General features: G+C 48.6%; 1 protein-coding gene across 3 annotated transcripts; it reads right to left on the bottom strand.

Annotated features, from left to right (window-relative positions):
* Positions 1-3,355: 3,355 nt before the first annotated feature.
* On the bottom strand, positions 3,356-21,573 carry LCAT (lecithin-cholesterol acyltransferase). 3 transcript variants are annotated; one of them, XM_088135480.1, is made up of 7 exons: positions 21,293-21,431; positions 12,234-17,796; positions 11,379-11,535; positions 9,149-9,264; positions 7,726-7,821; positions 4,882-5,106; positions 3,356-4,434 (listed from the first exon to the last, which is right to left on the bottom strand). In XM_088135480.1, the coding sequence occupies exons 3-7, from the start codon at positions 11,471-11,473 to the stop codon at positions 3,872-3,874; spliced, it is 1,095 nt and encodes a 364-aa protein (XP_087991606.1). In that variant the 5' UTR covers positions 11,474-11,535; positions 12,234-17,796; positions 21,293-21,431; the 3' UTR covers positions 3,356-3,871. The 3 variants fall into 3 exon arrangements, with proteins under 3 accessions (XP_087991606.1, XP_007438284.2, XP_007438285.2); XM_007438222.4 differs by lacking the exon at positions 12,234-17,796 and having other exon boundaries at positions 21,293-21,573; XM_007438223.4 differs by lacking the exon at positions 12,234-17,796 and having other exon boundaries at positions 4,882-5,103; positions 21,293-21,573.
* Between the last annotated feature and the right edge of the window lie 3,730 nt (positions 21,574-25,303).

The raw sequence follows: 25,303 nt of genomic DNA, 5'->3' as shown, positions 1-25,303 counted from the left end.
GCCCAAAGAACTGCTCCTATTTAGGCTGCAAAATGGAATTGATGTTTTAGAATACAGACTTTCCAAAATCCTTGCAAGCATCTCCTTCAGCTTTAACTTTTAATCAACTGCCAGTAGTATCTTAATGACTCTTAAGATACTACTGGCAGTTGATTGGGAGGCAGAACTGGAAGGGATGGGGAATCCAGCATCTGAGCTGTGGATTATCCCAAGTTTTACTTCCTGGACAGCATTGCAGAATTCAATTTCCCAGATGGCAGAATGTGATTTTCAATCTGCAGCAGGGTTACAAGAAGGGACTTTCTCTTGGTGGGTCAGCTGGAGGCCCTGATGCCTGAGGGCAGATCCCAGCAGTGCCCCTGCAGATTCCTCTTGGTTGGGCAGAAGGCATTCATGCAGGGCAGCTTGTCTCACCAGATGAAGACGCTGCCCCTTCTGCAAGTGGGACCTTGGATCCTGGTGGGATGAACATCTGAGCACACTTGCCCCCGAGGGAGCTGTCCCTACAGGCCTCCCCACATACTCTTGAACCCTTCTGCTCCCTTGCTCTTTTGAGCCCTGACCTGGCCAAGACTTCAGAACAGTCCTCTTGGGAGCACAAAAAATGAGACCCCCACCACCACTCCATTGCACGGCTGAGCTGCTGAAGCCCATATCCAGTTGGGCCCAGCCCTCCCCTTCTCTTTCGGTGGATGTTGGCTTTTGTGGGAGAGAAGTTTGCTTGGAGGGAGAAAACCAGCTCTTCTCTTGGCAAGGGCTGGCCTTTCCACTGGTGCAAGAGCATCATTCTGAAGTAACAAAAGAGAGGAATCCATCTGAGCAAATCAAAAACATCCCTCAACTGTCCCCACTTGTCTAGGAGAAACAGGCAAATGTTGGTTGCACTGAAAAGAGGAGGAAGATCCAGGAGTCTGAAGCCATGGATTGTGGGATGTATCCAGCTGCTATTACCCCTGGTTTTTTCTGGCATTCCCCCTCCCCCCCCCCACAATCCCCTGTGCAGGACTTCCAACCTTGAAGGGTTGTTCTTATCAGAAAGTTTCACATGACATCAGGGCTTATCAGAGCACTAAGCACTAACCCTAAGCAGTGCTGCTGCTTGTGAGCAGAGAAGACAGGGCAGTGGCTCTTCAGCTGACCCTCCTACCCTGTGGAGAAAACAGTGTCTCCTGTTGGCCTCTTCAGGGGAGGGAGAAAATGACCTCATGGCTGGAGATGATAGCTAGGTCCCCCTTCCTTTCCCTGCCCTCCCACCAGGTTCAAGAAGTTGCCCAATCTTGATTCAAATGACCTGGCTGTAGCAATATGGCTAATAGTGAGGCCAAGCCTTGGGCAGGACAGGAAGGGATGTCCCCAAAGGTTCAAAAGATGACTGAACACAGATGAGGGCAGGAGGAGAAAAATGCATTTCTGTCAGTCTTATTAGGTAGACCAGACAGGAAACGTGACCAGATAAGCTACATTTAACAGAATCTTGTGAGTCCCCCCATCCCCTTTACAGCCCGAGAAACTAGGGGGATCCCTTCTGAGCCTCTTGCCCTGCCCACTATCCAGCTGTGGGCTCTGCTGCCTCTTATCTGACCGTTCCCTTGGCAGTGTCTCTGGGCCCATCTCCCAAGGTCTTTCCCATCACCCGCATCTTCAGGCTCATCCCCCCCTGCTGAGTTCCCAGGGGAAACTGATTGTGGGCTATGAGAACTAAATGTAGTTGTGTTGCTCCCCTCTTCTGCTGGTAACTCCTCAAGATCACACAAGGCATCCTGTAACTCAGCTGCACCTGTAGAGGTGATAATGGCCCCCCCATCAGGAATCTGTTGGACTCCCCCCTTTATGTCCTGTATGCCTAATGTGGAAGGAGCTGGGTCATTTCCTATGCTCCCTACTTGGTCTCTTGCTATTCCCAAGGTGCTCTCCACAGTTAACCAGGCCAAAAGGCATCACTGTGTATTTGAACTTGCCATATCTTGTGTCGAAGGCTGTTAAATACTCGTGTCATTCTGATTAGGTTGTAAGCACTTCTCAAGTCTAGTTTTGTAAAGATGCACACCTTCTGTAGCCAGTCTAGTAGATCTGAGATAAGTAGAAGTGGATAATGATCTCTAATTGTCACTGTTCAGGTCTTTGTAGTCATGAACGATATGCACGGGGGCTCCCTCCTTTCCCTTCAGAGTGGCTCCTTATTTTGGGGGGACAAAAAATGTGGGTGCTGATGCTGGTGAGTTGGAAGGTTGAATGAATCCTTTTTTGATGTTGACATCCAAATATTCCTTGAGAATGGCTAACTTGCAAGTAGTGTCCTTTGAGTTTATATGAGAAGTCCTGATAGTTGTCAGCACCAGATCATTCCCCTCAATGAACAGTATTTCCCACTTAGCTGCTGCTTCCTTCAGCGTACTCAGCACAAAAGTCACTTCGGTGCGATCAGTGGGAAACTCCACCAGCCTGCCTGCCGTAAACATTTCACACTGAGCGGTGAATGTCTGGAATTGATTCTGGTCCCCTTCAAACTTCTCCAGCAAACTTCCATGAAAATGCAGGAGCATTGGCTGAGCCGCCTGTCAGATTCAGCCGGCACGGCGAAGCGCCGCTCAGCCGTGCCTAGTCAATTTCACCGCCCGGGCACTAGCCGAGAAAAAGGGGAAGCGAAACTACGAGCGGACGCTCTGCTGATTGGCAACAGGTGGCGGCGCTTAACTACTTTGTATCAGCGCGGCTTCCCTCGGGCGCTGCAAACAAAGGAAAGCGCAGAGGCTCGGAAGCGAAGCAATCAACGAGCGATCAAGAACCCCCGGCCTTGCGTGCAAACAGGAAAACCCAACAAAGGCAACAACAGCACAACCCATAGACTGCAATCAGAAAGACAAAAGCACGGGACTGAATCTGCCATTTGGGCGAGGGGGGATTACTGGGGGCAATCTGTAACTAAGCAACGGGTAAAGCGCGGGAACGGGGAAGCTATAAAATACATTGAAAGCTATGCCAAGCCGACCTTGGCTTTGTTTGTACTTATTTACATTACACTTGAGTAAACTTCTTTGCTGAACACACGTGTCACGAGAGTTTCTCTGAGATGAACGGAGTAAATCTTACACCGCCATCGGTTGTGCTGCCGCGGGTTGGGGCAAATTCTGCCCCAGCTGTTGCCTTAGTTGTATCATGGCATTCTGCAAATTGGTCATCCGTGCGTCTACTAGCTGCTGGCGTTGCAACAATGCTGCTGCCAGATGCTCAGCCGATAGCGGAGTTCCTTGAGGATCAGAGACCATTCCTGAAAATCCTCCCTTTGGAAGAGAGTGAGAGGCTTGCAAGATTGATGTCAGCCTTACTAGGTAGACCAGACAGGAAACACGACCAGATGAGCTCATTCTACTTTATTGTAAAGCTACATTAACAAAATCTTGCAAGTCTGAAAGTGCAATTCTCCCCCCATCTCCTTTACAGCCCAAGAAACTAGGGAGGGTCTCTCCTGAGCCTCTTGCCCCTCCCACTTGCCTGCTGCAGGCTAAGCTGCCTTTTATCTGACTGTTCCCTTGGCTGCGACTCTTCACCCTGTCTCCCAAGGTCATTCCCACATACCATTACAATTTCTGAAAAGTCACTGCTGCTTTCCAGAAGCCTACAAGCAGTAAATGTAACTCTGGGCTGGTTGGCATGGTCTCGTGAAAAATACGGTGGGGAAATGGGAACTATTCTATCAGCCACATAACACTGTGGCACCAGCATTGATGTGGACAGCTCCCTTGAGTCTTTCCAGAACAGGGAAGGCTACAGTGCTGTGGCCCTATGTGAGCTTTCGTGTTTCCTCCCCACACCAGCAGAGAAAATAAAAGCCAGTTTCTCATCGGGGGAGGGCTTCCCTTCACTTGGGGTTTCAGAGGGCTTTTCCCCCCAGGTCTTCTGCGGCAGTCATGTTCTCTAGGTTCCCGAACAGGATTTTGCTGATGTACTGTAGGGTGCGGTTGTCAAAGACCATGTTGAGATGCTCAGCTCCAGGCAACTCCAGGGTGTGGACCTTCTCCTTCTGTTGGTTGCGCCATTGCTTGCACAGCTGTATGTTATGCCTGCTAACCGTGTCATCCCCGTCCCCATACACAACGTCCACCGGGTCCTCGTAGGGGAAGCGGTCATCATAAATGTAGGTCTCTGGAGTGGGATATCCGGTGCCAAACAGGCAATAGACTGCCACGCCTGGGGGTGGCAGCCCTTTCAGCAGATCCTTGCTATCGTTCCACATGTACCAGCCATCTTCAAAGTTGATATCAGTGAAGAACTGTTGGTAATCCCAGTAGGTGTAGTTGTGGAAAGGGGTAGAGATGAAGACATGTGTCTCAGGCCAGGCCATGTGTGTTGGAAACGCCCAGGGACTGCTGGTGGACGTACGCTTTTCTTCACGCAACTTAATGTTAGACATAAGAGGAATGCCCTGATGGTCACCTGCAAATGACACCAGTGGAATTGATTATTCTACTCCCACCTTTTCAGGTTTGTTGATTTGTAGTAAAAAAACCCTGCATTACAATGTTATTCAGAGACAGCTGTTGAATAATCTTAAACCAAGATTAACATTCCAAGAATTCTTCCCAGAGATAAACTGGGTGTGATGACAGAAATAGGTGAATGACTCTCCTATTTTTTTCTTCCTCAGAAGGGGCAGGGGGCTGGGGGCAAGGTACACTCAACATGTACCAGGATCTTTTTAAAGGCTATAGAAATTAAAATACATAAAATAAATACATCTTTAGCATTGCCTGAGAGCAATAGGGAAAAAAGGGGGGCTTTGGGCTGGGGTGGGGAAAGCTGGAGATGATGAAGGGCAGGTGGGCTCCGCCCAGCACTGCTTGGGCCCCAGGGAGACGCTGCTGAAGCTCCTGGGTGACTCACCAGAGGCAAGGGCCCGCATGGCTTTCACGGCTCCCCCCCAGGGAGCTCCCAGGGAAATGAAACCCTGAATAAAACGGTCCTTCCAGTGCTGTGGCTGCTGGACCAGAAAGTACAGGACTTGAAGGCTGCCCAGGCTGTGGCCAATGAGGAAAACTGGCTTCTGGTAAGTTTCGAACATCTCCTCGATGAGAGCACGCAGCTTGCAGTAGTACTCCTCTTGCTCTGCTGTGGAAACAGGAATAGTATTGGAGGGAACCTCTGCCCCAAAACTCCTGGGGTTCAAGTGGGATGTTTTCCAGTGCCCTGCCCAGCGTGCGGGGGGCACCTTCCTCTGCTGGGCCCCGGGGCCTGTGGGCAAACGCTCTCGGCCCCTTGAGTCTTGCAGTGCTCAAGCGAGGAGAGAAGAGCAGTGCTGCAGAAAGAGCAGGCGGGGAGATATGGTGTGGGGAATCTGGGGGTGGGCTGCTGCTGGGGGAGATGGAGCCAGCCCTCAACCCCACCTTCCCCCCCCCCCACTGCTGAAGGCTGCACAGCCGAATGCTGTAACGCCCTCCCCCCTGTCTCTCCCTTCGCTCGTTTAATATAATGTCACATTTTATTTGTTTATTTATTGTGCCAGGATTTCAAATATGCCAAAAGCAGTGACTGGTGGGAAATATCAAATCCCTCTGATGACATATTACTGCAGGTCTGCCCCACTCTCTTCATTCTTCTTAATGCACATTTGTGGAAGAAAAATCCTTGACTAGGGAAAGGGTAATATCAGCTGGTTTCAGTAAGGAGGAGAAAAGGAGTTTCCTGTTGCCCCAAGCCCTGAACCTGCGGCTGCTTTGTTGGGGCAATTTCAGAAGAGATTGGACAACTGGTGCAAGCCATAGCCATGGGTTGGTCAGGCTGCAATTATCTGCTGAAGATGTGATTTATTTCTTTTAAAAGACTTATATGGTCACTAGTATTGTAACAACAACCCTGGGCAGGACACAAAACAGTAAAAACAACAGAAAACCCCCAACCCAAAATATACAAATCAGTAAAAGCTTTATAAAAACTCAGGGCACCTCAGGGCAACACTCCCATATCTCCACACCATCTTGCTGGGCTCCGGCCTCCTTCTACTCCAGTGCTTGTTGGAATAGCCAGCTCTTCAAGGCCTCCTGGAAGGCAGGCAGGGGCAACGGAGCTTGAGGGGCTCTGTACCATAGGGTGGGGCCACTACGGGAAAGGCACGCTTCCTAGGTCCCTGTGGAGGGCAACATTTGAGGGAAGGGACCTGGAGTGCACCTACTTTATCTGACCTGGTGGAATGGACAGATATCCTCCGGGAGTGGTAGTCCACCAAATAATTTGGCCCTGTGCCAGGTAGGAGTTTAACGGTGATAAGCAGCACCTTGAATTGTACCCAAAAAGAAACTGGAAGCCAGTGCAGCTTGGGCAGCAATGGTGTAATATGGGCAGACTGCGGAGCCCCAGAACCGCACCAGCCACCACATTCTGGACTAGCTGTAGTTTCCAGATGGTCTTCAAGGGCAGCCCCATGTAGAGGGCATTGCAATAATCCAACCGGGAAGTGAGCAGGGCATGAATGACTATGGGCAAGGCTTCAGTCCAGGAATGGCCTTAAGTGGCACACAAGATGGGTCCGTCCAAAGGCTCCCTAGCTAAGGCTACTGCTTACTCCTTGAGCAGGAGCCACAAGTCCAGGAGGACCCCCAAATTGTGCACTAGCTCTGTTTGGGGGAGTGCTATCCCAGCAACAGTAAAAAACAACATATCACTGGACCCAGGAGGCTCAAAAACCCAGAGCCACTCCATCTTGCTGCCGTCAAGTTGAAGCCGGTTCCTCCCCATCCAAACTCTTACACCCTCCGGGCATTGGGCCAGCACTGAGATAGTGTCACTTGGCCTGCCGGGGTGGACATCGACAATACTGCACCCTGTGCCGCTAGATAACCTCTCCCAATGGTCTCATGTAGATATTAAAAAGGAGCAGCAAGAGACTTGAGCCCTTAGGCACCCACACTGCACGGGGCCTAGGGCTTGATCTCCCTCCTCCACCAACATCATCTGGAACCAGCCATAGAAGAAGGAGGAGAACCACCACAAAACAGTGCCCCCCACTCCCAGCCCCGGGAATCGATCCAGAAGAAAATTATGGTCGATGGTATCGAAAGCCACTAAGAGACCCAGGAGGGCAGGATGGATGCACCACCACCGTCCTGAGCCCTCCACAGATCGTCCACCAGCACAACCAACGCCATCTCAGTACTCTACCCCAGCTTGAACCCTACTGAAAAGTGGATGGTCTCAATCTGATGTCATGGTCTATGGCTATCTGTACACAGGCACTATCTTTGAACTAGCTCTTTAATGCAAAAGTACTGGCTAGGATAATTTCCAAGTGTCCCCTCCCTTGCAGTTGGTTCCATGGCACAGTCATGGTTTTGAATCTTTAAAGGTTTGGCCACTTTGTCATCAACAGAGTGAGTTTTAGTTTCTAAGGTCAGTGTGAGGGTAACTTGCATCACCTATGACTATCAACCTTTTGTCTTAATTTGAGGATCTTCCAAAGGCTTGAAGAAGAACATTATACATCTCTGATCTGCAGAATAACAGCCTGAGGGAATGTAATCTCCTCTACCTTTTCTATACTCCACTGCTGTAGGATCTGAGTTGGGCATTGGTGATATAGGATGTACAAGCTGTATTAAACACCTCGAAGGGGACTCTGATGACCCTACTCATCCCATCTCCACCTTCCTCCCTACTGAGACCCCTTGAAGAGCAGGAGGATGAAGCCCAACTTTCTAACACCCAGGTTCTCAAGATCTCCCCATTTGTACTCACTGGGCCCAAGCCTCCAGTCATATGGGGCAGCTCTCACTGTCTGGTCACGAACATAGCCGTTATTGACCAGGTGCTGCACCAGGGTGTGCATATACCCTAGAGCAAGGAAGAGAAGTGAGCATTAGCAGATGGCAGGACTACCTCCCAGGAGAACTGTCTGCAAGGGGTTTTTTTTACCTATTGCAAGGTGTTTCAAGGCCTCCCTGGCTTTCATGGTCCAGGTGACTACTCATCTTCCCCACCCCAAACTCCTTCCCAAACCATCCTTGACCTCCTCTGAAGAAGCCACACGGTTTTCAGAAAAGGTACCAGGATCAAAGTGACTCTGAGTAGAGTTCATGCAGATCCCTGAACAACTTTTTGAAAGCAAGAGGACTGCCTTCCATTGAACATCCTTTCAAAGAGGGCCCCATCTTTTCAATGCCTAGGATGCCTTTTCAAAGTAGGGAAATAATAATGTAATTTCAAATGTATTATTTTCCTACCTAAACATATCTCTGCCTGAAGGGTGACATTTTGGCCAGCTGATTCACCTAAGAAGGTTGTGGTTGCTCTACTACACCGGTAAAAAGCAGCATGTGGACCTGTTTGGCCAAACTCTTCAGTAGCTGCTTCTCTCTAGTCATGATAATTGCACATCAGACACCCAGATAGGGAGGGAGGGAGGGAGGGCCTTTGTGCGGGCAACACAGACCAGGGATAGGCAGCCTATGGCCCAAACTCTCCGCCATTATTTCATCCCAGGAAACTGGGAAACCGAAGACTGAGGAGAGGCCGCTTGGGGATGTATTTCACCCTTGTAGGCTCCTCTCCAGCTCAGGATAGATTACCCCCAGCAATTACCTCTGATGAGTGTGGCTCTCAAACAAGGAAGCTTCTCCAAATGATTCTCTATGTGTGTCCCAGCAGAAAGGGGGAAGGGGCAAAATGTGGTATGCCGTGTCCCCCCCTCCACAAGCTTCTGCCACAGTTCCTGAGCCAAGAGGAGCAGGAAGCAGCAGCAGAGGCTGCAAAAGCTTGGGAGTCGGGGTGGCTCCCTCAGGGTGACCTCTCAACCACAGGTGTCATGAGCTCCACTCAGCCAGGCTGGCCATGCGGCTTCCCAGCAGGGGGCTGGCTTTCCCCTGTATTCATGCGCTCATCCCGATCCATCCTGGACTGCTGTCCTGATAAAAAAGTAGGTTTCCAACCACCTCTTTAGAGAAATGGTCCTAAATACAGGTTACTTACAATAGGCAGAGTTCTGTTACTGGAGAAGTGCACTCTACGAAATGCCACTCAGTAGCACTGTTTTTAACCTCTCTTCTGCCTGGCAGAGAGAATTCCCATGGGCTAAGGGGCCCTAGGCTAGAAGCAACCTGCCATCCAGAGCCTAATCTGGAGAGGTGATTGGGGTGGGAGCACCTTCCCCCATTCTTCTTACCAGCCAATTTGCCACCATCCAAGTATTCCACGGAGAAGGTTTTGCCAAACCCAGGAACTCTGATGTGGACTCCAGGGGCACTGGTTATCCTCCGGGTGGTTTTATTGTAAATCACTCTACGTCCCCAAGGGTGGTGCAAAAGAAAACACAATCATTGCTCTAGAAAGTCCACTTCCAACAAAGGCCACCTTAAAAGTTCTGAAATTCTAGCTATCACTTAATATATATGCAGGTCCCTAAAAAACAGGAGTAACAGAGAACTTTAAGGGGGTACATCAAGTTCAGGATTACTGCCAGGTTTGATCTAAAGACTCCAAGCATTAATCCTTTATATCTACGATGACTGAAATCTCGAGAACCAGAGGACTCCCCCTGTTGACTTTCTGGGGAAAGCAGAGTAACCAATCAAGAGCATTTGCATATAATGGAGTAGATGGCAAAACGGGAACATGTGAATTGCAACTACTGGACAGCAGATACATGAGATGAAACTGTGGCTTTTTTATAATATTTGGGGTTGTCAACCAGGTGAAATTGGTAACCCTAATTCTGCTGCATGAGCTCTGGATCAAGGTCTGCGGTAACAAAAGGGCTTTATGGGGCCAGATCCCCATACAGGTTGCAGTGAGCCTTTTTTTAATTTCCAGATTTTCCCCTAGTTGGATATATTTTGTTTTGCTTTGTTTGGAAACAAGATGAATACTCTCTGGAATGGTAGAAGTTGTATTTTAGTGTCTTTAAGTAGAAAGGGAAGAATAACATTTGCCCTGGGATTATCACACATGATCCCCATTATTAGCGGAGCAGAATCTTCCCAAATCAAATCCGTCACATTCCAACGAGAGCTCTCGGACGGGACTCTTCTCGTCCATTCGAGCCAATGCTTGAAGTCCCACTGATCTTAAGGCAAGGCCATGTGCTTGGCCAGATCATTGGTTCCACCCTTGAACTGCTCTGCCTGTTAGCAGGTTTTTCCTAATAGTCTCGAATTCGCCGTCTGCCGCTTGGGAGGGCCCTGAAATGGTCCTTGGGGCACCAGCGGGGCTGGCTGCTGTGCAGACGACCACTCAGAGAAGCCCCCTCCATTCTCACAGCCCCAGCAATCGGGCCTTTCCCAATGAACTCCAAAATACCCAAGTCCATGAGGCTTAATCGCTGCAAACAGAAAGCAGCGTCCACTTCGAGAAAAGACACACCAGGTCAGGACCAAGAGACGCCACCAGTGGCATCAATGCTGAAGGAGAGGCAGGAGCAGGGGCGATGAAACTCCGGCTTGCAGATGAGTGTCCAGTGCTGGGAGGCCAGCCCAGGAAGATGGGACTTGTGTCATGACATCATGACGCAGTCTTGCCAGCTCTGGGTCGTTGCAGCTACTACCAGGCAGAAAGGCAAGTTCTCGAATGCTTGGAAAAGCCTCCTAACAGTCAGAGCGCTTCAACGGTGCAGTCAGAGACCCAGAGCAGTGGGGACTCCCTTTCTCTGGAGGAGCTCAAGAGGAGGCCAGGCAGCCACTCTAGGGTTCCTGCCCTGGGCACAAGGTGGATTCGGTATCCTCTGGGCCTTCCAGCTCACAAGCAAGGAAGCTAGGATGGGCAAACTGATCTACATTGGCAGAGGTGGGGGTGGGGCTTGTTTCTGAATCCCACGCGAAAGCAGCGGAAGTCCATCAGGGTCAGTGACCATGATATAAACCATGCAGTCTGTAATAACAAAATAAGCACTTCGTTGAGGTTCACTGGGGGCCAGGGGCGATATTCCCAGGAAAAATTAATACAAATACTGTACCAAGAAGTTCTGTTGGAAAGTTGTGGGAGAGAAGCATTCAGCGACTGCAATAAGTCACAATGTAATTTGCTTAGTTTTGGTTTAATGTGCTCTTGAACCCAGCCATTGTTCATAAATCATGGTTTACAGTTTAGCAAAGCCTGTGAATATAGCCAATGGTGGTATATAAAGCAAATAACAGCTTAGCACAATATCTTGTGTGTTTGGGAGATGTCCCCCAGTGCACCCCTTCCTCTACTCTAACCCCCAGCACTCTCTCCCTCTCCTCCCATGACTCTCCTGCTCCCTTGCTCTGGGCACCAGGAGCACTCTGGGAAATCACGATGGGGGGCAGAGCGAGGACCCCCATCCCAGCGGGCACAGGAGAGGCCAAGAGTGGAGATGCCGTGCATTGGGGGCGCTTCTGTCTGAGGAGGGAGAGAGGAGCTCCACCTGGGAGGCGTACCTTATGTTGTCAATCCAACAGTCCAGTCCAAAAGGCAGGAACATGTTGAGGTTCAGCCAGATGGTAAAATAATCGTCGGTTTTGCGATAGCACATCCAGTTCACCACATCTGGCTTGTCCAGCTTAGCCTCTAGCTGATTCCCAAGGCCACCGGGCACTACAGGGACCAGAGAAACCGAGAGGGGAACCACCTTCAAATCATCTGACAAAATGGGCAAAATGGCCTGCGGAGACGGAGGTTTCTCGCAGCCATGAGAGAGTTGCGATCTACATTGCCACATCCTGCACTGAATAGTCTGTCTGAAGGGGAGGTCAACTAGATGACCTTGAGGGCCATCTCAGTTCTGTGCTCTGGGGAAGCCAAACATGACTGCTGTGCCTTCTAGGTTCCATCACAGTCCTTTCCACGGGAGCTGGCCAAAGGAAGCCTTTCCCAGCAAGGAGAAAGTGTCTGGGAGAAACATTGCCCACAATCCTCCTGCAGCATGGTCCTCCTCCTTCTAGGCCACCTGATGCAGACACACACCACCAGAGGCCCCAGCCCTCACCCACGGTACAACTTGCAGAGATGCCCAGAACTGCTACCAATAAAATTTGTAATTGGACAGGGCAGGAAATCATTACATGTGGAAGAGTATTAGTGTTAACACATCAGGGTCAGTGACTATGATATAAACCATGCAGTCTATACTAACAAAATAACACTTCACCGAGGTTCACTGGGGGGCAGGGGTGACATTCCCAGGAAAAATTAATACAAATACTGAGAAGTTCTACTGGAAAGTTGTGGGGGAGAAGCATTCCGTTTTAACTACATGTAAATGAAGTCAAATCGAATTTAACGTTGGCTCTTACCTCACATGTCACAATAGTTGATAGCACCTGGCTGATTTCTCTGATGTGAAAAAAAACTGAGTAGAGTTAGACCTTATGAGTACGTGGATGGGAGACCTCAAGGTCCACCAGGACTGTAGGCTGGGTAGTTGAAAAAAAATATCATGGAGGAAGGCCATGACAACCACCTCCATACTGTTGCCAACAAACCAATGTGGACGTGTCATGTCATCAGAGTTGAGCATGACCTGAAGGAGATTTTATTCTCTTCTCCCTATTTTCCACTATTTCTTTACAGCATGGTCCCCATGGGCTATTGAAAAGCTAAGTGGAGTCCTCAGCCCTCAAAGATGCTCTGTGATCTGGAGAATGTTCTTGAAAGGCGTGCCTGTTACTGAAAAGTTCTCTTTTGTTGGAGATTTGCTAAAGTCATGCTCACTCGTGTTCCTTGGAAATGCACAGAAATGCTATGATTAAAAGAAGCCAGGAACATCCCTGCATCCTCATCCCCATACTTTTAAGTCAGAGTGGTAGGCTTGCCTCTTTGGGGTTTCAGCCACATGAAACACCCAGCTCAGCATCTATGAAGGACTCTTACTTCCTCTAAGTTGCCTGAATCTTGAGAGCTTCGTAATCACTTCCTTATTCATTTCCTAGCTCTTCTCCCTCTCTCCACCCTTCCACTGGCATCTATTGCTTCCCCATACCGCTCCAGGTATTTCTTCAGGGTTCCAAGAATATTCCTCCCTGACACTGTTCCCCAAGCTAGACCTGATTCCTTCACTGTTTCCATCTCCTGAGTGATTCCATTCCTATCCTCTCAACTCTTCCAACCTCTTTAGATCCTTAAAGTCCAGCACCCAGAACTGGATGTAAGTCTGGATGTAAGACTCCAGATCTGCTTTTTGTGACTTGAAATCACCTTTTCCTTTTTTTACAACTATCTAGTTAACCAATGAATTATTTAAGTTCCCTGGCAGCATTCACGTGCACATATCAGCAAGAGATGGGGCCTCATGGATGCCAGTGCACCCCTTGCTGAACCTATTGCCAGTTGCCTGGAGCACAGAAATTGCCTGCAGGTCCCACAATCTGAGCATCTCCTTTGATGGTAGCTGCTGAACAACATGTAGGAGACACTTTGTCCTTTGTGTTGGTCCTTCTCCCTGAACACAGAAACATACCTGGCTGTAACTCCCCAGACACTTGGACCAACACAGTTAAAAACTAAACCTTTGCTTCAGTTCTGGAGCAGCAGCCATGGCAGTTGACAATCTCTGAGCAGATGGGGGAGATAGTACAGAATTTATACCCAGTCCTGCTTCAAATCCTGTGTGTCCTTCTCCTGTACCTCCCCTGTATACAGAAATCCTAGCCTCCCATTTCTTCCACCTGCAATCCTATCTGTTGAAGGGAAGCTGTAAGCTTACATTCTCTACATTCCTAGTCTCCTGTTCAAACAGCTCCACCTGGCTAGACAGCACCTGCCCTCTGGCAGAGTATTAGCACAGAGGTCCATACACATCCCCTCGGAAGATGTTTTGCAAGGCACTAAAAACCCCATTATTCTCCCAGGCCTGTAGCTAGGGTTGGGGACTAGCCCCCATAAGATTTTGTTTGGTAGAATTTTGTTTTGTTGGGTTTGATCTTTCTGGATGCACATCATCTGTCTTTTTTTCTATTGCTCTGCCTTTTCAATTACGTAAAGTCCCCAGAGTCATCTGGAGCCAGGCATTTTTTAAATCACGCTCAGCTTTCTGCCTGCTTCTACTCCTCCAAGTGACTCTTCCCTCTAGTGAGTGAAAAGGCTCCCCACCCGTCCTCAAGACAGCCATGCCAGCACAGCTTTGCTGCCGTCCCCTGCCATTGGGGTTCTGCATGACTGGGTCAGTTCTGAGGCACTGACGAACGCTGCCGCCTTGATTGTCTGTGTGTGCAGAGCATGATGGGCAAAGCCACTGGTAGAGTCTTCTGGCCTTCCTTCCATCTCTCTTCAGCACATCACAAGCTGATGGGAAAGACATCTGCAGGTCCCAGCACCGCTGCAGGAACAAGCTGAGTTGGACACCACAGATCCAGCAGACATCTGTAGGTGCCCATATTCTCATGTCATGAGGTTTAATAAAGTGTTTCTAAAAACCAAGTAAAAGTCACAAAGAGAACCGGATCACTTTCAACATTTCCTAAAACTGATTCTTGGTCCTGTCATGCCACAGTTGTTATAAGAAATAAAGTGTTGCGAGAAGTCTACGGAGTAGAATCATCAAAGCCTGACCCTAGAGAAGAATGCAGACATGTACAGGAGCAAGGAAGCTGAGGAGATAAGGGAGTCAGCCTGAAGCAGCAAGCAGAGATAACAAAGCCATCTGCCCTCCTGCAAGTCATATTTCACCAAGCTAACCAAAGGACAGCTGAGGTGACCCATAACGGAGTGCTGATGAATTGCTGCTGGCCGAGGAGAAAAAAGAAGGCAGGGCAGGGAACCGATTGGAAGACCTCATTTATGGATCCAATTGTCATCTACCTGGCATTCCTGCCTTCCCCAGTCCCCGTGTATCACCTGGCCACGGTGCAGCACAGCATATACAATCGTCCGTGTGTCTGTGTGTACTGCTGAAGCGATTGTAATTCATAAAATGTTTGTAGGTTAACAGAGGTTCTCTGTGAGCTGTGTGTACCTTTGAGCAATTTGTTACCGCATGAGATCCCCAAGTTCAGACTGGCAATGCCGTCCCCCTCTGCAGCCCTGTGCAAAGCATTACGGGCTGCTGTCATTAACAGAGGCTCAGAGTTCCATAGGCAGCGACGGGAAGGTTCCCAGTTCTGGAATGCCAAAATCCAGACAATCACTAGATGGGAGCACTCACTGTTTTCTGCATTTTGCCACCATCTACATTTGTCTGGATTAGGAGCCCTAAACAACAAGGCACACGTCCGGGCTATGATTGCCAAGCCCCGAATGCCTGAGTAAAAGTCAGGCTTTGCTTGGTGCTGAAATGCAAACTAGGCCACCCTTCGACTGAGATATTCTCAGCCATGAGAGACTCTCCAGCAAACCCACATAACACTCTCCTGCCGACCAAGAGCCAGGGAGAGCACACCGCCCAGATGGTCTTTATGTTCAAGCAGGTACATGGTAGGAGCGGCCTTGAATATCAGGCCTAAATTGTGAAGACCTTTAATATAATTGCCAAGAACTTGAACTCCAAGCAGTAGCATAAATGCAGCAGTGCAATTCCTTTAAAACTGGGGGCAACGAAACACGACAAATCACAGGAGATTTTGTAACCAGGTAGGAAGAGGAGAGAGAGAGATTTCACAATTAGGTTATGTAGTTTGGGGTGGGGTCTTCAATATCTGTCTGTTTCACCTTTGGAAATGTGACGTTCTCTTACGTTAGAAAAGCTGGTTTATCACTGCTTGCTTGTTCCTATCTAAAAAAACCAGAGAAAAGTAATAAGATACTACAAATCCAATGAGACGTTGCAACCAGTCAGGAAGAGGAGGGAATTACCAGAAGAGTGGGGCAGAGAAACAAAATGGAAAACTGTGAGAATGCTAAAATGGTTATAAAATAAAGGGTTTTAGCAACAACTTCTTCTGGAATCTCAGTTAAGAACTCTCTAAGAAAGAACACAAGCCAGGGGCGCGTTGGCCTCGTTCTGGGTCAACTTCCAAGATAACCTCACGCAAAGTACACGGCAGTGATCTGTGGTCACCAGAGCATGGCTTACTGTGGCCAGGCCACCTTTGGCTAGGAAAAGTCAGAGAGACAAGAAAGGACAGGAGGTGCCAGTCCAAGGAAAGGATAAAAGCCACCGGGCATGCAACTCTTCCAAAGGGAGACTGTCAAACAGAGGCACACGTCCGATGGATGAGAGCAAGAACCAGAAGGGAGAGGCACAGAAAATATCCTGCCCTGCTGAAACTCCAGCCTGTGCAGACAAAACAGACTCTGAGAAAAGGAAGCGGTGTAAAATGGGAGGCAGAGAGGATGCAGCCTGCCCTCTAAAAGACAAAGAGGAGAGTTGTGGTGGTAGGTAACTCCCTACTTAGAAGGAACTGAAACAAACGTTCAACAGGGGCAGCTTCACTGGCCAAATAGCCAGGAGCAAAACTGGGCTGTTCCGAGTAAGCCCTTGGTGGTGGGGCTTCTGGCTGCCAGGAACCGGCCCAGCAGCTCCCTGTTTTTCACTGGCATCGGGGCATCAGTGGGCATCGTCCTGCTTGCAAGGTCAGCTGACCCTCCGTGGACTGCCAAATTTTGCCACATCCATATTTTAACTCCTCTCCAGTGAGATCAGCTGCAAGGGCAGCCTTATCATTTTTCAATGTTCTCAGAGCATTTATGGCTTCCTTTTCATCCATTTTTTCTTGGAACCTAACATTTAGACTACTCATTTCAGTTCCACTCTGTGACACAATACTATAATTTCCATGCAAATCTATAAATACTCCTTCCAGCATTCGATCAGTCCAGGTTAATTTTATTTATTTTTAATTCCATTTACTCTGCTTGGAAGCTGCTTTTTATCCATTTCCCAAATAGTTTTTTTAAATTTTCCATCAAAACCACTCCGCATTTTCTTCGTCTGTTTTAATATCAACCTGTTCTTGCTTTTTTGCTATTTTTTTGCAACTATTTTTTCTCTCCATAACCATGTTATCCAGTATCTTTTTTGCTTTGTTTTTGCAACATGCCCACAACTTATGATTTCTCACTCACAGCCTCTTTCGCTTCATTATTCCACCAAGGATCCTTTTCCATTCTTCCCATTAGTGTAACTCCACAAACTTCTATCGCTGTTTGCAGCCTAATTTTTTCACTGTGTTCCAAGCAACTTCCCTCTATCTTTATGTCCACTTTCCATTCACTGTGCTGGAAGATTGATCTATCTTCTAATACTTGTTCATGTAGCATTTGCATTTCCTCTTCTTTCAGTCATTCTGCTTTCCCTTCTTTTCTTCCATGTCCATTTTTCCTAAAATCCACTTGTGATGCTACCAGATAATGGGTTGTGCCAATTTAATACCTCCCTTGCATTCTTTACTAATTTTCTCAATCTTTCAAAATAAACTCATCAAATGAAATATGAGTTTAGATTTATATTCATTATTTTCCCATGGGTATGCGTTCAGAGGCATCTACTGCAATCACATATTTGACCCAAACATTTCTCAAAGCAGGGTATTTACTAATGCATCTCATTCAGTCTTCGGTCACCAAATGGGCCAATAACTTTTTCTGGGCCTTCTCATCTCATCCCCTCTCATCCCTTCATGTCCCCCAGCAGGAGAGATGACATTCATTTGGAGCGTTGCAGTTTTTCCCCAGACTCATCTTGGGGTCTTCCAGTGTCATCAGAAGTGTGCCATTTTCACATCCAAAGAGGGAAAGGGGCTTTGGAGGCACTTTCTTTATAAAGCCACTGGGCTTCCTTGACTCCCTGCCAGCTGTGCAGGCTGAGGAAAAGGCCCATTTCAGGGAGGGGGACTTTTAAGGAGGTGGTGACAGGACAGTGGAGCATAATGTACAACTGCCACCAGCCTTTGGATTATTACTGTCACAGGAACCCAGATGATCCTTTCATGAAAAAGACAGAGAGAGAGAGAGAGAGAGAGAGAGAGAGAGGCCAGCTTAATTTGTTCCTGACAAACTCATGCTGGTTCTTCTTACTCATTGCATTCCTATCCAAGAGCTCCCAAATATGATGTTCAAGAATCTGCTTGAGGCCTTGCCCAATATAGACATGACAGGCCTGTTCTTCTCTTTTGAGGAGATACAGGCAGCATCTTCTCTCCAGTCCTCCAGGAGCTCTCAAAGATTATAGTGATGGCTCTGAAGTGCCCTAGCCTCCTGGTTTCTTCAGTACCTCCACCTAAGATTAATGGCCCTGGAGACTTGGTCCTCCCTTTCCCCCTCCTGCTCTGTTCTCAGAAGTGGCTCCCTCCTTCCCCCGGTGGGCACCACAATGGCCAGATGGCTTTGCTTCCCTTCTGAGAGAAGAAGTCTACGGTGTGTCAGATTCTGCCTTCTCGCCATCACCTGTTGCCGCTTTGTCTTTGCAACAGACCTACAGCTGTTCTCTCTGCAATTTTTCCCCCCTTGTCTCCCTTCCTTCTTTATCTCCCGGCCCACATTCCTTCCCTCCCTCCCTCCCTGCTTTCCAAATCTTACCAAAATTAGGTGCCATTCACATAAATGCAGTGTTTTTTGAATTGCCATATAGGGCATGACAAGATGGGAAGGAACAAGTGCATGGGTGTGTGTGTGTGTGAATTAATCACTCCTGCCCAGCTGCCTGGCACACTGTAAAGACTTCCCTTTTGCTCAGCAGCAGTTAAGCCCAAGAAGAACAGCTGCCGTCCCTGTAGAGGGAAGCCCTGATCCCCAGGTCCTGGCAGTTCTCCGACCCTGATGGTGGGAATGGAGACCCAGGCCCCACTCCCAGCAAAAGGCCAAAGGGAAAATCCCTCCGAGAGGTAAAAGGGGGCGTCTCTGGTGGCCTGTTGGTGCTAAAGAGCGACGCCAACTGAGGAAGATCCTCTATGGTCCAGGCAGCCCTGATTTGGCCGAGGGCTGGAGGAAGCACCGCCTGGACACTTCCCAAGAGCAGCAAGTGGCCTTGGGGGGTCGGGGGCTGCACCTTTTAAAATAGGGGGGTTGGGGCCACAGAAGACCCAGCTACTGTACCGCATTGGCTTAAAATTATGCTTGTGTTGTGCCTGTCAGCCATGGAAGACATCTGTCTGTTTCTGTACCGTTTTCCGTGTCAAAATAGCTGCGGAGATTTGTGGATCGGCCCGCCACCTGAGGTTTTCCTTCCTCTCCCTCTCCCTCTCCCTCTCCCTCTCCTTTGGCACTTGCTCAGGCTGTCCACGAGGAGTGATCTGCAGGGTGTGGCCATGACGGCCAGTTGAAGCTCCGTCCATTTTTTATGTGCAACTCACAGAAAACATGGGCAGAGTTTTGACTGCATCATTGTGCTTGCCATCTTGACTTTTTTGACCATACCCTACAGACATCCATGTTCCTTCATTTGATTGCCTTGTGCTCACTTGTTACAGAGAATACTTAACGCCAGCCTTGCAATTATACATTTATAATTATACATTTCAAGATTATACAATTTGAGAGGTACTTGATATCATATGCTTTCCTTTTATAGCAATTTATTGTAGGAATGCCTTCACCATCTGGCTGGGTCCACTCCCGGTCCTTAGTATTGATTATACGACTAGGCTGCCACCCCTAAAAGCATTATAGGTGCTGGAAAGTCCACCTCACCCGTCACCCTTTCAGGTGTTCTGCCTTGGGCTTATGAAAGATGCTGGATGGTTTCTGGGCTCTGGAAGTGGACAGAACTATTGCCGAACTTCTGATGTTCTTTGGGAGGTCTCCCAAGCCCTCGTTTTTTTCCATTGCCCTGCTGTCTTGGCAATTAATGCAATTAACGTCTGTGATGATAACTTTGTCTGGCTGTATCCTTCAGGTGTCATGCAAACAAAGCAAAGTTCAGCAAGTGCTGTTCAGGAGGTCAATACTCTGTGCAAGAAGATAATCTCAGGTCAAAAGGGAAAGAGACAGGACGTGATCCCCAGAAGGGGGAGAGCTCTGGCAGTAAAGAGGGACAGACTGGCTACAGGTTCACTGTGGGGCAGAGCTCTTGTTCTTTTTAACTGCCACAAAAAGCGGGATGCTGTGAGAGGGCCTTTCCCGCACTCTGTTGCAGAAGCAGAGAAAAGATGACCCCTGGAAAGCAGTGGCCCTTCCCTCCATTGCTTGAGAGCCACAAGGACCTTCTCTGGCTAGGCTTTTGGAGCAAGAGCAGACTCATTCTCCTGTTTCTTCTCCCCTTCTCTTCCTAGCTCTCCTTCAGCATTTTGTGAGAATAATTCAACATACATACTTAGGGATTTCTGACTGGTTAACATCAAGATGAGTTTAAAGAACTAAGGAGAAGCAAACTATAAGATACCTGCTTAAAAGCGGGGGCTGTGCAGTTGGTAAAGTTAACTTCCAGATCCAATTTCACTTCATTGTGCATTTTAATTGGTAGCTACATGGTGACATCACCATCTGGATTGCTGAATGGAAGGAGGTTAAGGCCTTCATTCACCTCCAAACCCAACAGGCAAAATGGACACTTCCTTCTTGTCCTTCTAAAATTGGCAGCTGAGGACAATTTGGGAAGCTTCAGGTCTGTGGCCAGGGGCTGGGTTACTAGTGCTGCCAGTTCAAAGGCTTTGCAGAATTGCTTGCCTTTCCCTCCCCAGCCATAGGAGTGTTGGAATGGCAAGACGGCACTGCCTGGACCTTGTGTGTGAAGCAGGGTGATTGTTCGTGGGAGCCCCCCTGGGTGCCTGGAGCAGAAGGCAGCTGGCCCCTCTCCTACACGCAAGGGTTGGGGCTTGGGTGAGTGTTGGCTGTTTGGGGCCCCATCTTGGACCGAGAGAAGAGGTCAGCTCATCTTATACAGCAGACTCTGATCTCTCCTAAATGCTTTGTCAGTTTTAGAGAGACTCTTCAGATGCTGAAAAAACAAGAGAGGCTATAGGCTTGGGGAATCTGCAACATTTCCACAGGAGAATGACCTCCAATAGACCTTCCATCCTAAAAGATGCAAAACGAAACCCCACCTCACTCACTCATGATTCGGTTACATTTCAGCCTCATCTCTGATCTCCTGACAGCCTTGTTCACACCAAGGAAAGGCCTTCATCCAAACAAGGATAAGCGAATTCCATGCCCCCCTGCCACCTAGCAGTTATCTCATGAGCACGTGATCATGCTCCACCAGATCTCTTCTGTCAGATATCGCAGGGGATGCCTTTGAGCCTGGACCATCCTTGTGAGCAGGACAGCCTTAAAAAAACCCTCCTGTCCTTGCCCGTCCGCCCTCCAGTTCCATCCAGTGACGTCTTAGAAAAAGCCCCCCATCTCGGTTCTTTGGAAGGAGCAAGTCAATGGCATGGCCTTCCTCCCAGCCTTCTTGCCCATTGCCAGCAAGCAGCCCCACCAGACCGCCTCCTGTGCTCCCCCCACGACCGGCTGGCTGCCCATCCTTGTGCCAACTTACCGAGCACCACAGGAGGCATTCTGTTGGAAGCAGCAGCTTCTGGGGTCGTGCTGGGCGGGAAGAGCACATTGAAGAGCCAGAAGGCATTTCCTGGCTGAAGGCAGGTGAGAAGGAGGATGGCCGCAGGCCCAGCCAGGCTCCACATTCTGGGCTGTAGAGAAACCTCTCTGGCCAACTAGCCTGGTCTGGCGAACGGCTTTTCTCTTCCCACAGGCTGTTGGGGAAGGGGAGGAGCGGAAGGTGGGGACTCACCAGCACGGGCAGGGCAGGGCAGTCTGCAGGGGCTGAGCGGGCCTCTTGCCCCCCCAGAACTTGGGGGAGGAGGGGAGACGCATTTCCAAAGTTGAAGGTCTAGTTGTAAAAACACCTCAAAGAGATTGCTCAATATGAGCAGGGCCAATGGCAGGCTCTGTTTCTTGTCAGGGAGGAAATCTCTGTTGCTAATGGTCAGGCTTCCAGAAGAATCCAAAGCCTCCGGGGCCAGGGGCTCCTGCCAAGGGAAGCGAGACGCTTCCAGCAAGATTCCTGCAAAAGGTTCTGCATTCCTCTCTGACGGAGAGCAGGGCGTCCGGGCAGTCCTCGGCCGGTGCATTCGGTGCTTCGATCTTAGCCTTCCCGGCTTGGGAAACAACAGCAAAGACACGGTATGAATGACTTAGGTGCACCTTTTTTAGCTGCGGGGGTGGAGAACAGCACTACTTGGAGGGCCGGAGTGGTTCACTGGCCCCTCCTGATAAACAGCCAACATGTTACAAATAAAATAAACATAAATCAAACTTAGTAAAAACTGTTAGCGAATTCAAGATTGCCTAAATCAGATGAACTATAACACTTCATTATTATAGTTTCCAATTTCAGTGTTTATGAAGTGGTTGATAATGAAATCAAGGATGAAGTAGAAGAAGATGAAACAACGTTATTAGCCATTTTTTTCTACTGCAGATTTTTACATTTGCTTTAGAAATCTGGCATGTCCTTGGTGTCCTTCCCTCCGCATCTGAACGTCAGCAACATCCTTATCCAGCCAAACCAGGCTGCTATAGCCAAACAATCACCCTGCTGCACCACGGTGTTTACGTGTGTTCACGTGTCACTTGCATAACCCTACAGAGCTGGGTTGCGCCACCATCGCCTTTTAGGCTAGCCTTTGTTGACTCCTCTGTTGTAATAAACAGTTTGGGCATCCGTGAATGAGTGTGTTTGGTCCCTCTTATGAAGCAACTCGTGGGAGAGATTTCTCCTACTCCGTTTGAAAACCTGCAGTTGCATGGAGGGTCGGGTCCACCATTGTCCCAGGTGCTACGGCCGAACAGCTCTCCTGGCAGGAAATTCCTCCTGCAGATTCAGCCAGAACCTTCACTGACGGATTCGTTGAACAGTATTTATAACCCAAGAGCCAGTGTGGTGTCGTGGTTAAGGCTCCGGGCTAGAAACCGGCAGACCCTGAGTTCTAGTCCCGCCTGAAGCACGAAGCCAGCCGGATGACCGTGGGCCAGTCACTCTCTCTCAATCCTAGGAAGAAGGAGGCAAAGACAAACTGCTTCCGGTCGCCAAGAGTCAATGCTGCTCAAAGGGGCAAAAAACAACAACTGGCTTAGACTTCCATGACCACATTTGTCCTTTACAAAATGGCATGGCCTGAGACTTTTGGTTAAACAACAATATTGCAACACTTTTTCATAAGGGAATTGCTCAAGTTCCTAGATAATTCTGTTTGCTCTTTTTGAAAATTAATCCAGTTCTGTAATATTGTTCTTTTTTAAATTAATTTTTACTAACTAGAAACACATAGAGTATGCAAGTGCAGTTATGCTCTAAATTTATATAAACCCTCTATGACATTTAGAGTTTATTTTTCTTAAAGAAAGTTCTTTCTTAATGACCTTAATTCATACTTGCCTTATATACAGTCGCTTGCCCTGCCAGTGTTGGCGGGGCTCTGGTTTTCTCCTTGGTGGCTCCTTGATTAGGGCCTTGTTTTCTGCTTGATTGTTTGCCTGGGGTTAATCCTGCTTATCCGGGTATTGCTGCTGGAGGGGATGTGTTCTGGTCTCTTTGTTTCCTTCTTAGCTTTTTTATTGTCTCTTTTGAATGGTGGGTAAACGTGGTTTATCTCTGTGTGTCTGAATGCCAGGCTTCCAGGAATTCCCTAGCGTTTTTGGATTTAGCTTGGTCTAGGATGCTGAGTTTCCCAGCTGAAACCGTGGTTGAGTCTGTCCATGTGTTGTGAGATTAAGGCGTTTTCATCGTGTCTTCTGACCGCTAGTTGGTGTTCATGGATGTGCTTTGCTAGTCTTCTGCCCGTCTGTCCTACATAGTGGCTGTTACAGTCCTTACACTGTATGTCTCTATGAATTTTACACTGTAAGATGTGAATGTCCTTCCTCAAAACATAGATGTTCTATTGTAAACCACTTTGGGATTTTTTTAACAGACCTGGGATGAACAAAAGATTTAAATGAATAACTTGATCTTCTGAAAGTCAAGATAATGCAAGGAATTGTCTCAAATGTAAGGAAGACCTTTTTCTGCACCCCCCTCGATAGCAACTTTCCCTTTTTCGATGTCCTTCTTGACATGGTGGGGACTCAAGTCACCCTAGGTAGGACCACTCCTGAGTGCAATACTGGCCTTTAAAGCCTCTGTGGGGGAGAAGGGCATCTCAGCAGCTGCTGGCTCCCAATGCCACCCGCTGGTCTCACACAGGCAGCGGGGCCCCGCTTTCTGCAGGCAGAGGACAAATCTGCTTTTCTCTCTATTCGCTAGCCAGGAGGAATAAAATGTTTCGAGTGGTTTGACTAATTTAACTTTTATTTGCTGTGATTTAATGTTTTAAATGAAATAAATGTTAATTATTTTAATGTTAAGTGAAATAAAATGAAAAGAAAAATTACTGGGTTCGTATCACTTCCTTTAAGATGCTTTGAATTCTTTTAACAGACAAGCACGCTACGAATCCTAACAAAATGAATTAATGCATGGGATAAAGGTCTCTTGGGGGCTAAAGGGGCCTTCATGGTAACAAGCAGTCACAGTCTAAATACAGTGTTGGGCAAGAACCAGAGAGAGTGAGTGGATTTTTCCCAGCTGGTGGGTTTCCCAGGAGCTCCTGACGCTGCAAGCAGCAGCCAGGCTGGCCAGAGGTGCTTCACTGTCCTCTGGGTTCCTGCAAGAGCCCCTGCAGCGCGTCCGACACCAGGGTCCATATCGACCCCAGGATTCCACATCAGCTGGATGTGGCAGATCTCTCCAGAGCCAAGGAAGCTTGAAGGCAGGACCAGCTGATGGCCAAGGGAGGACAGATATTCCCCAGTTTTTAGCTTTACTGTTGAACAACAGGCCTTGCCTCAGATGATCCCAACCAGCCTCAGAGAGCCCCCGCCCCACGACAGAAGCCTCCCACCAAATGGGAATCCCATGGGGCACTTTAGTCAAAAGGTTGGCAGGTAGAAAACAGGTTAACCACATACTTCCATTGTTTTGATCTCCATTTGTTAGTTTTTCCTTCCATCTTGAGGTCCAAAGGACAGTGTATATCAGCACGAATGGTTTAAATACAGCAGAAGCTACAGTGAGTCCAAAGCAACTTTGCTCAGCTGCCGAATGAAATGTATCTAGACAGAGATGCGCCTCACATCATTGCACAGCAGAGTCTGTTTCTGCTCGTCTTCTGGGTCTGAAGCTTAAGAAGGCCTCTAGTCCGCAGCTTCTCCCGTAAGACAATTTTTAGTCTGACAAGCCCTTTCTGGCTTTGGATGCAAGATATCTCAGCACTTCCTCCCTCAAAAAAGCTCACCTGGCATTGCGAGTGTGAAAGACAGGTGCCCCCGAGGCAACCCCGGCTCTTGCTGGTCAAATGAAGGCTAGGGAGGTGAAAGACGGTCTGGGGTCCCACAACTGGGGCATTTTGGCTGGCCTGCAGAGCAAAGGGCCTGCACACCCCGCATCAGAAAGTCAGCTGCACCAGCACAGCAATTGGTGGCTTTCCCTTGGAAAAAAACCACACGTCGC

This window comes from Python bivittatus, unplaced genomic scaffold (genome assembly GCF_059951505.1).
Source record: "Python bivittatus isolate LINGU-HERP-01145 unplaced genomic scaffold, Pbiv_v1 ctg000170_np1212, whole genome shotgun sequence".
Taxonomy (NCBI): domain Eukaryota; kingdom Metazoa; phylum Chordata; class Lepidosauria; order Squamata; family Pythonidae; genus Python; species Python bivittatus.
This window is presented reverse-complemented; position numbering and strand designations above follow the sequence as displayed.

Coding starts and splice junctions, on each gene's coding strand:
- LCAT (XM_007438222.4), bottom strand. CDS start 21,437: ATGTGGAGCCTGGCTGGGCCTGCGGCCATCCTCCTTCTCACCTGCCTT. Junction 11,536..21,292: donor AATGCCTCCTGTGGTGCTCG/GTAAGTTGGCAC, acceptor TGGTCCCTGTAG/TGCCCGGTGGCCTTGGGAAT. Junction 7,822..9,148: donor GGATGGTGGCAAATTGGCTG/GTAAGAAGAATG, acceptor TCCTTGCTCTAG/GGTATATGCACACCCTGGTG.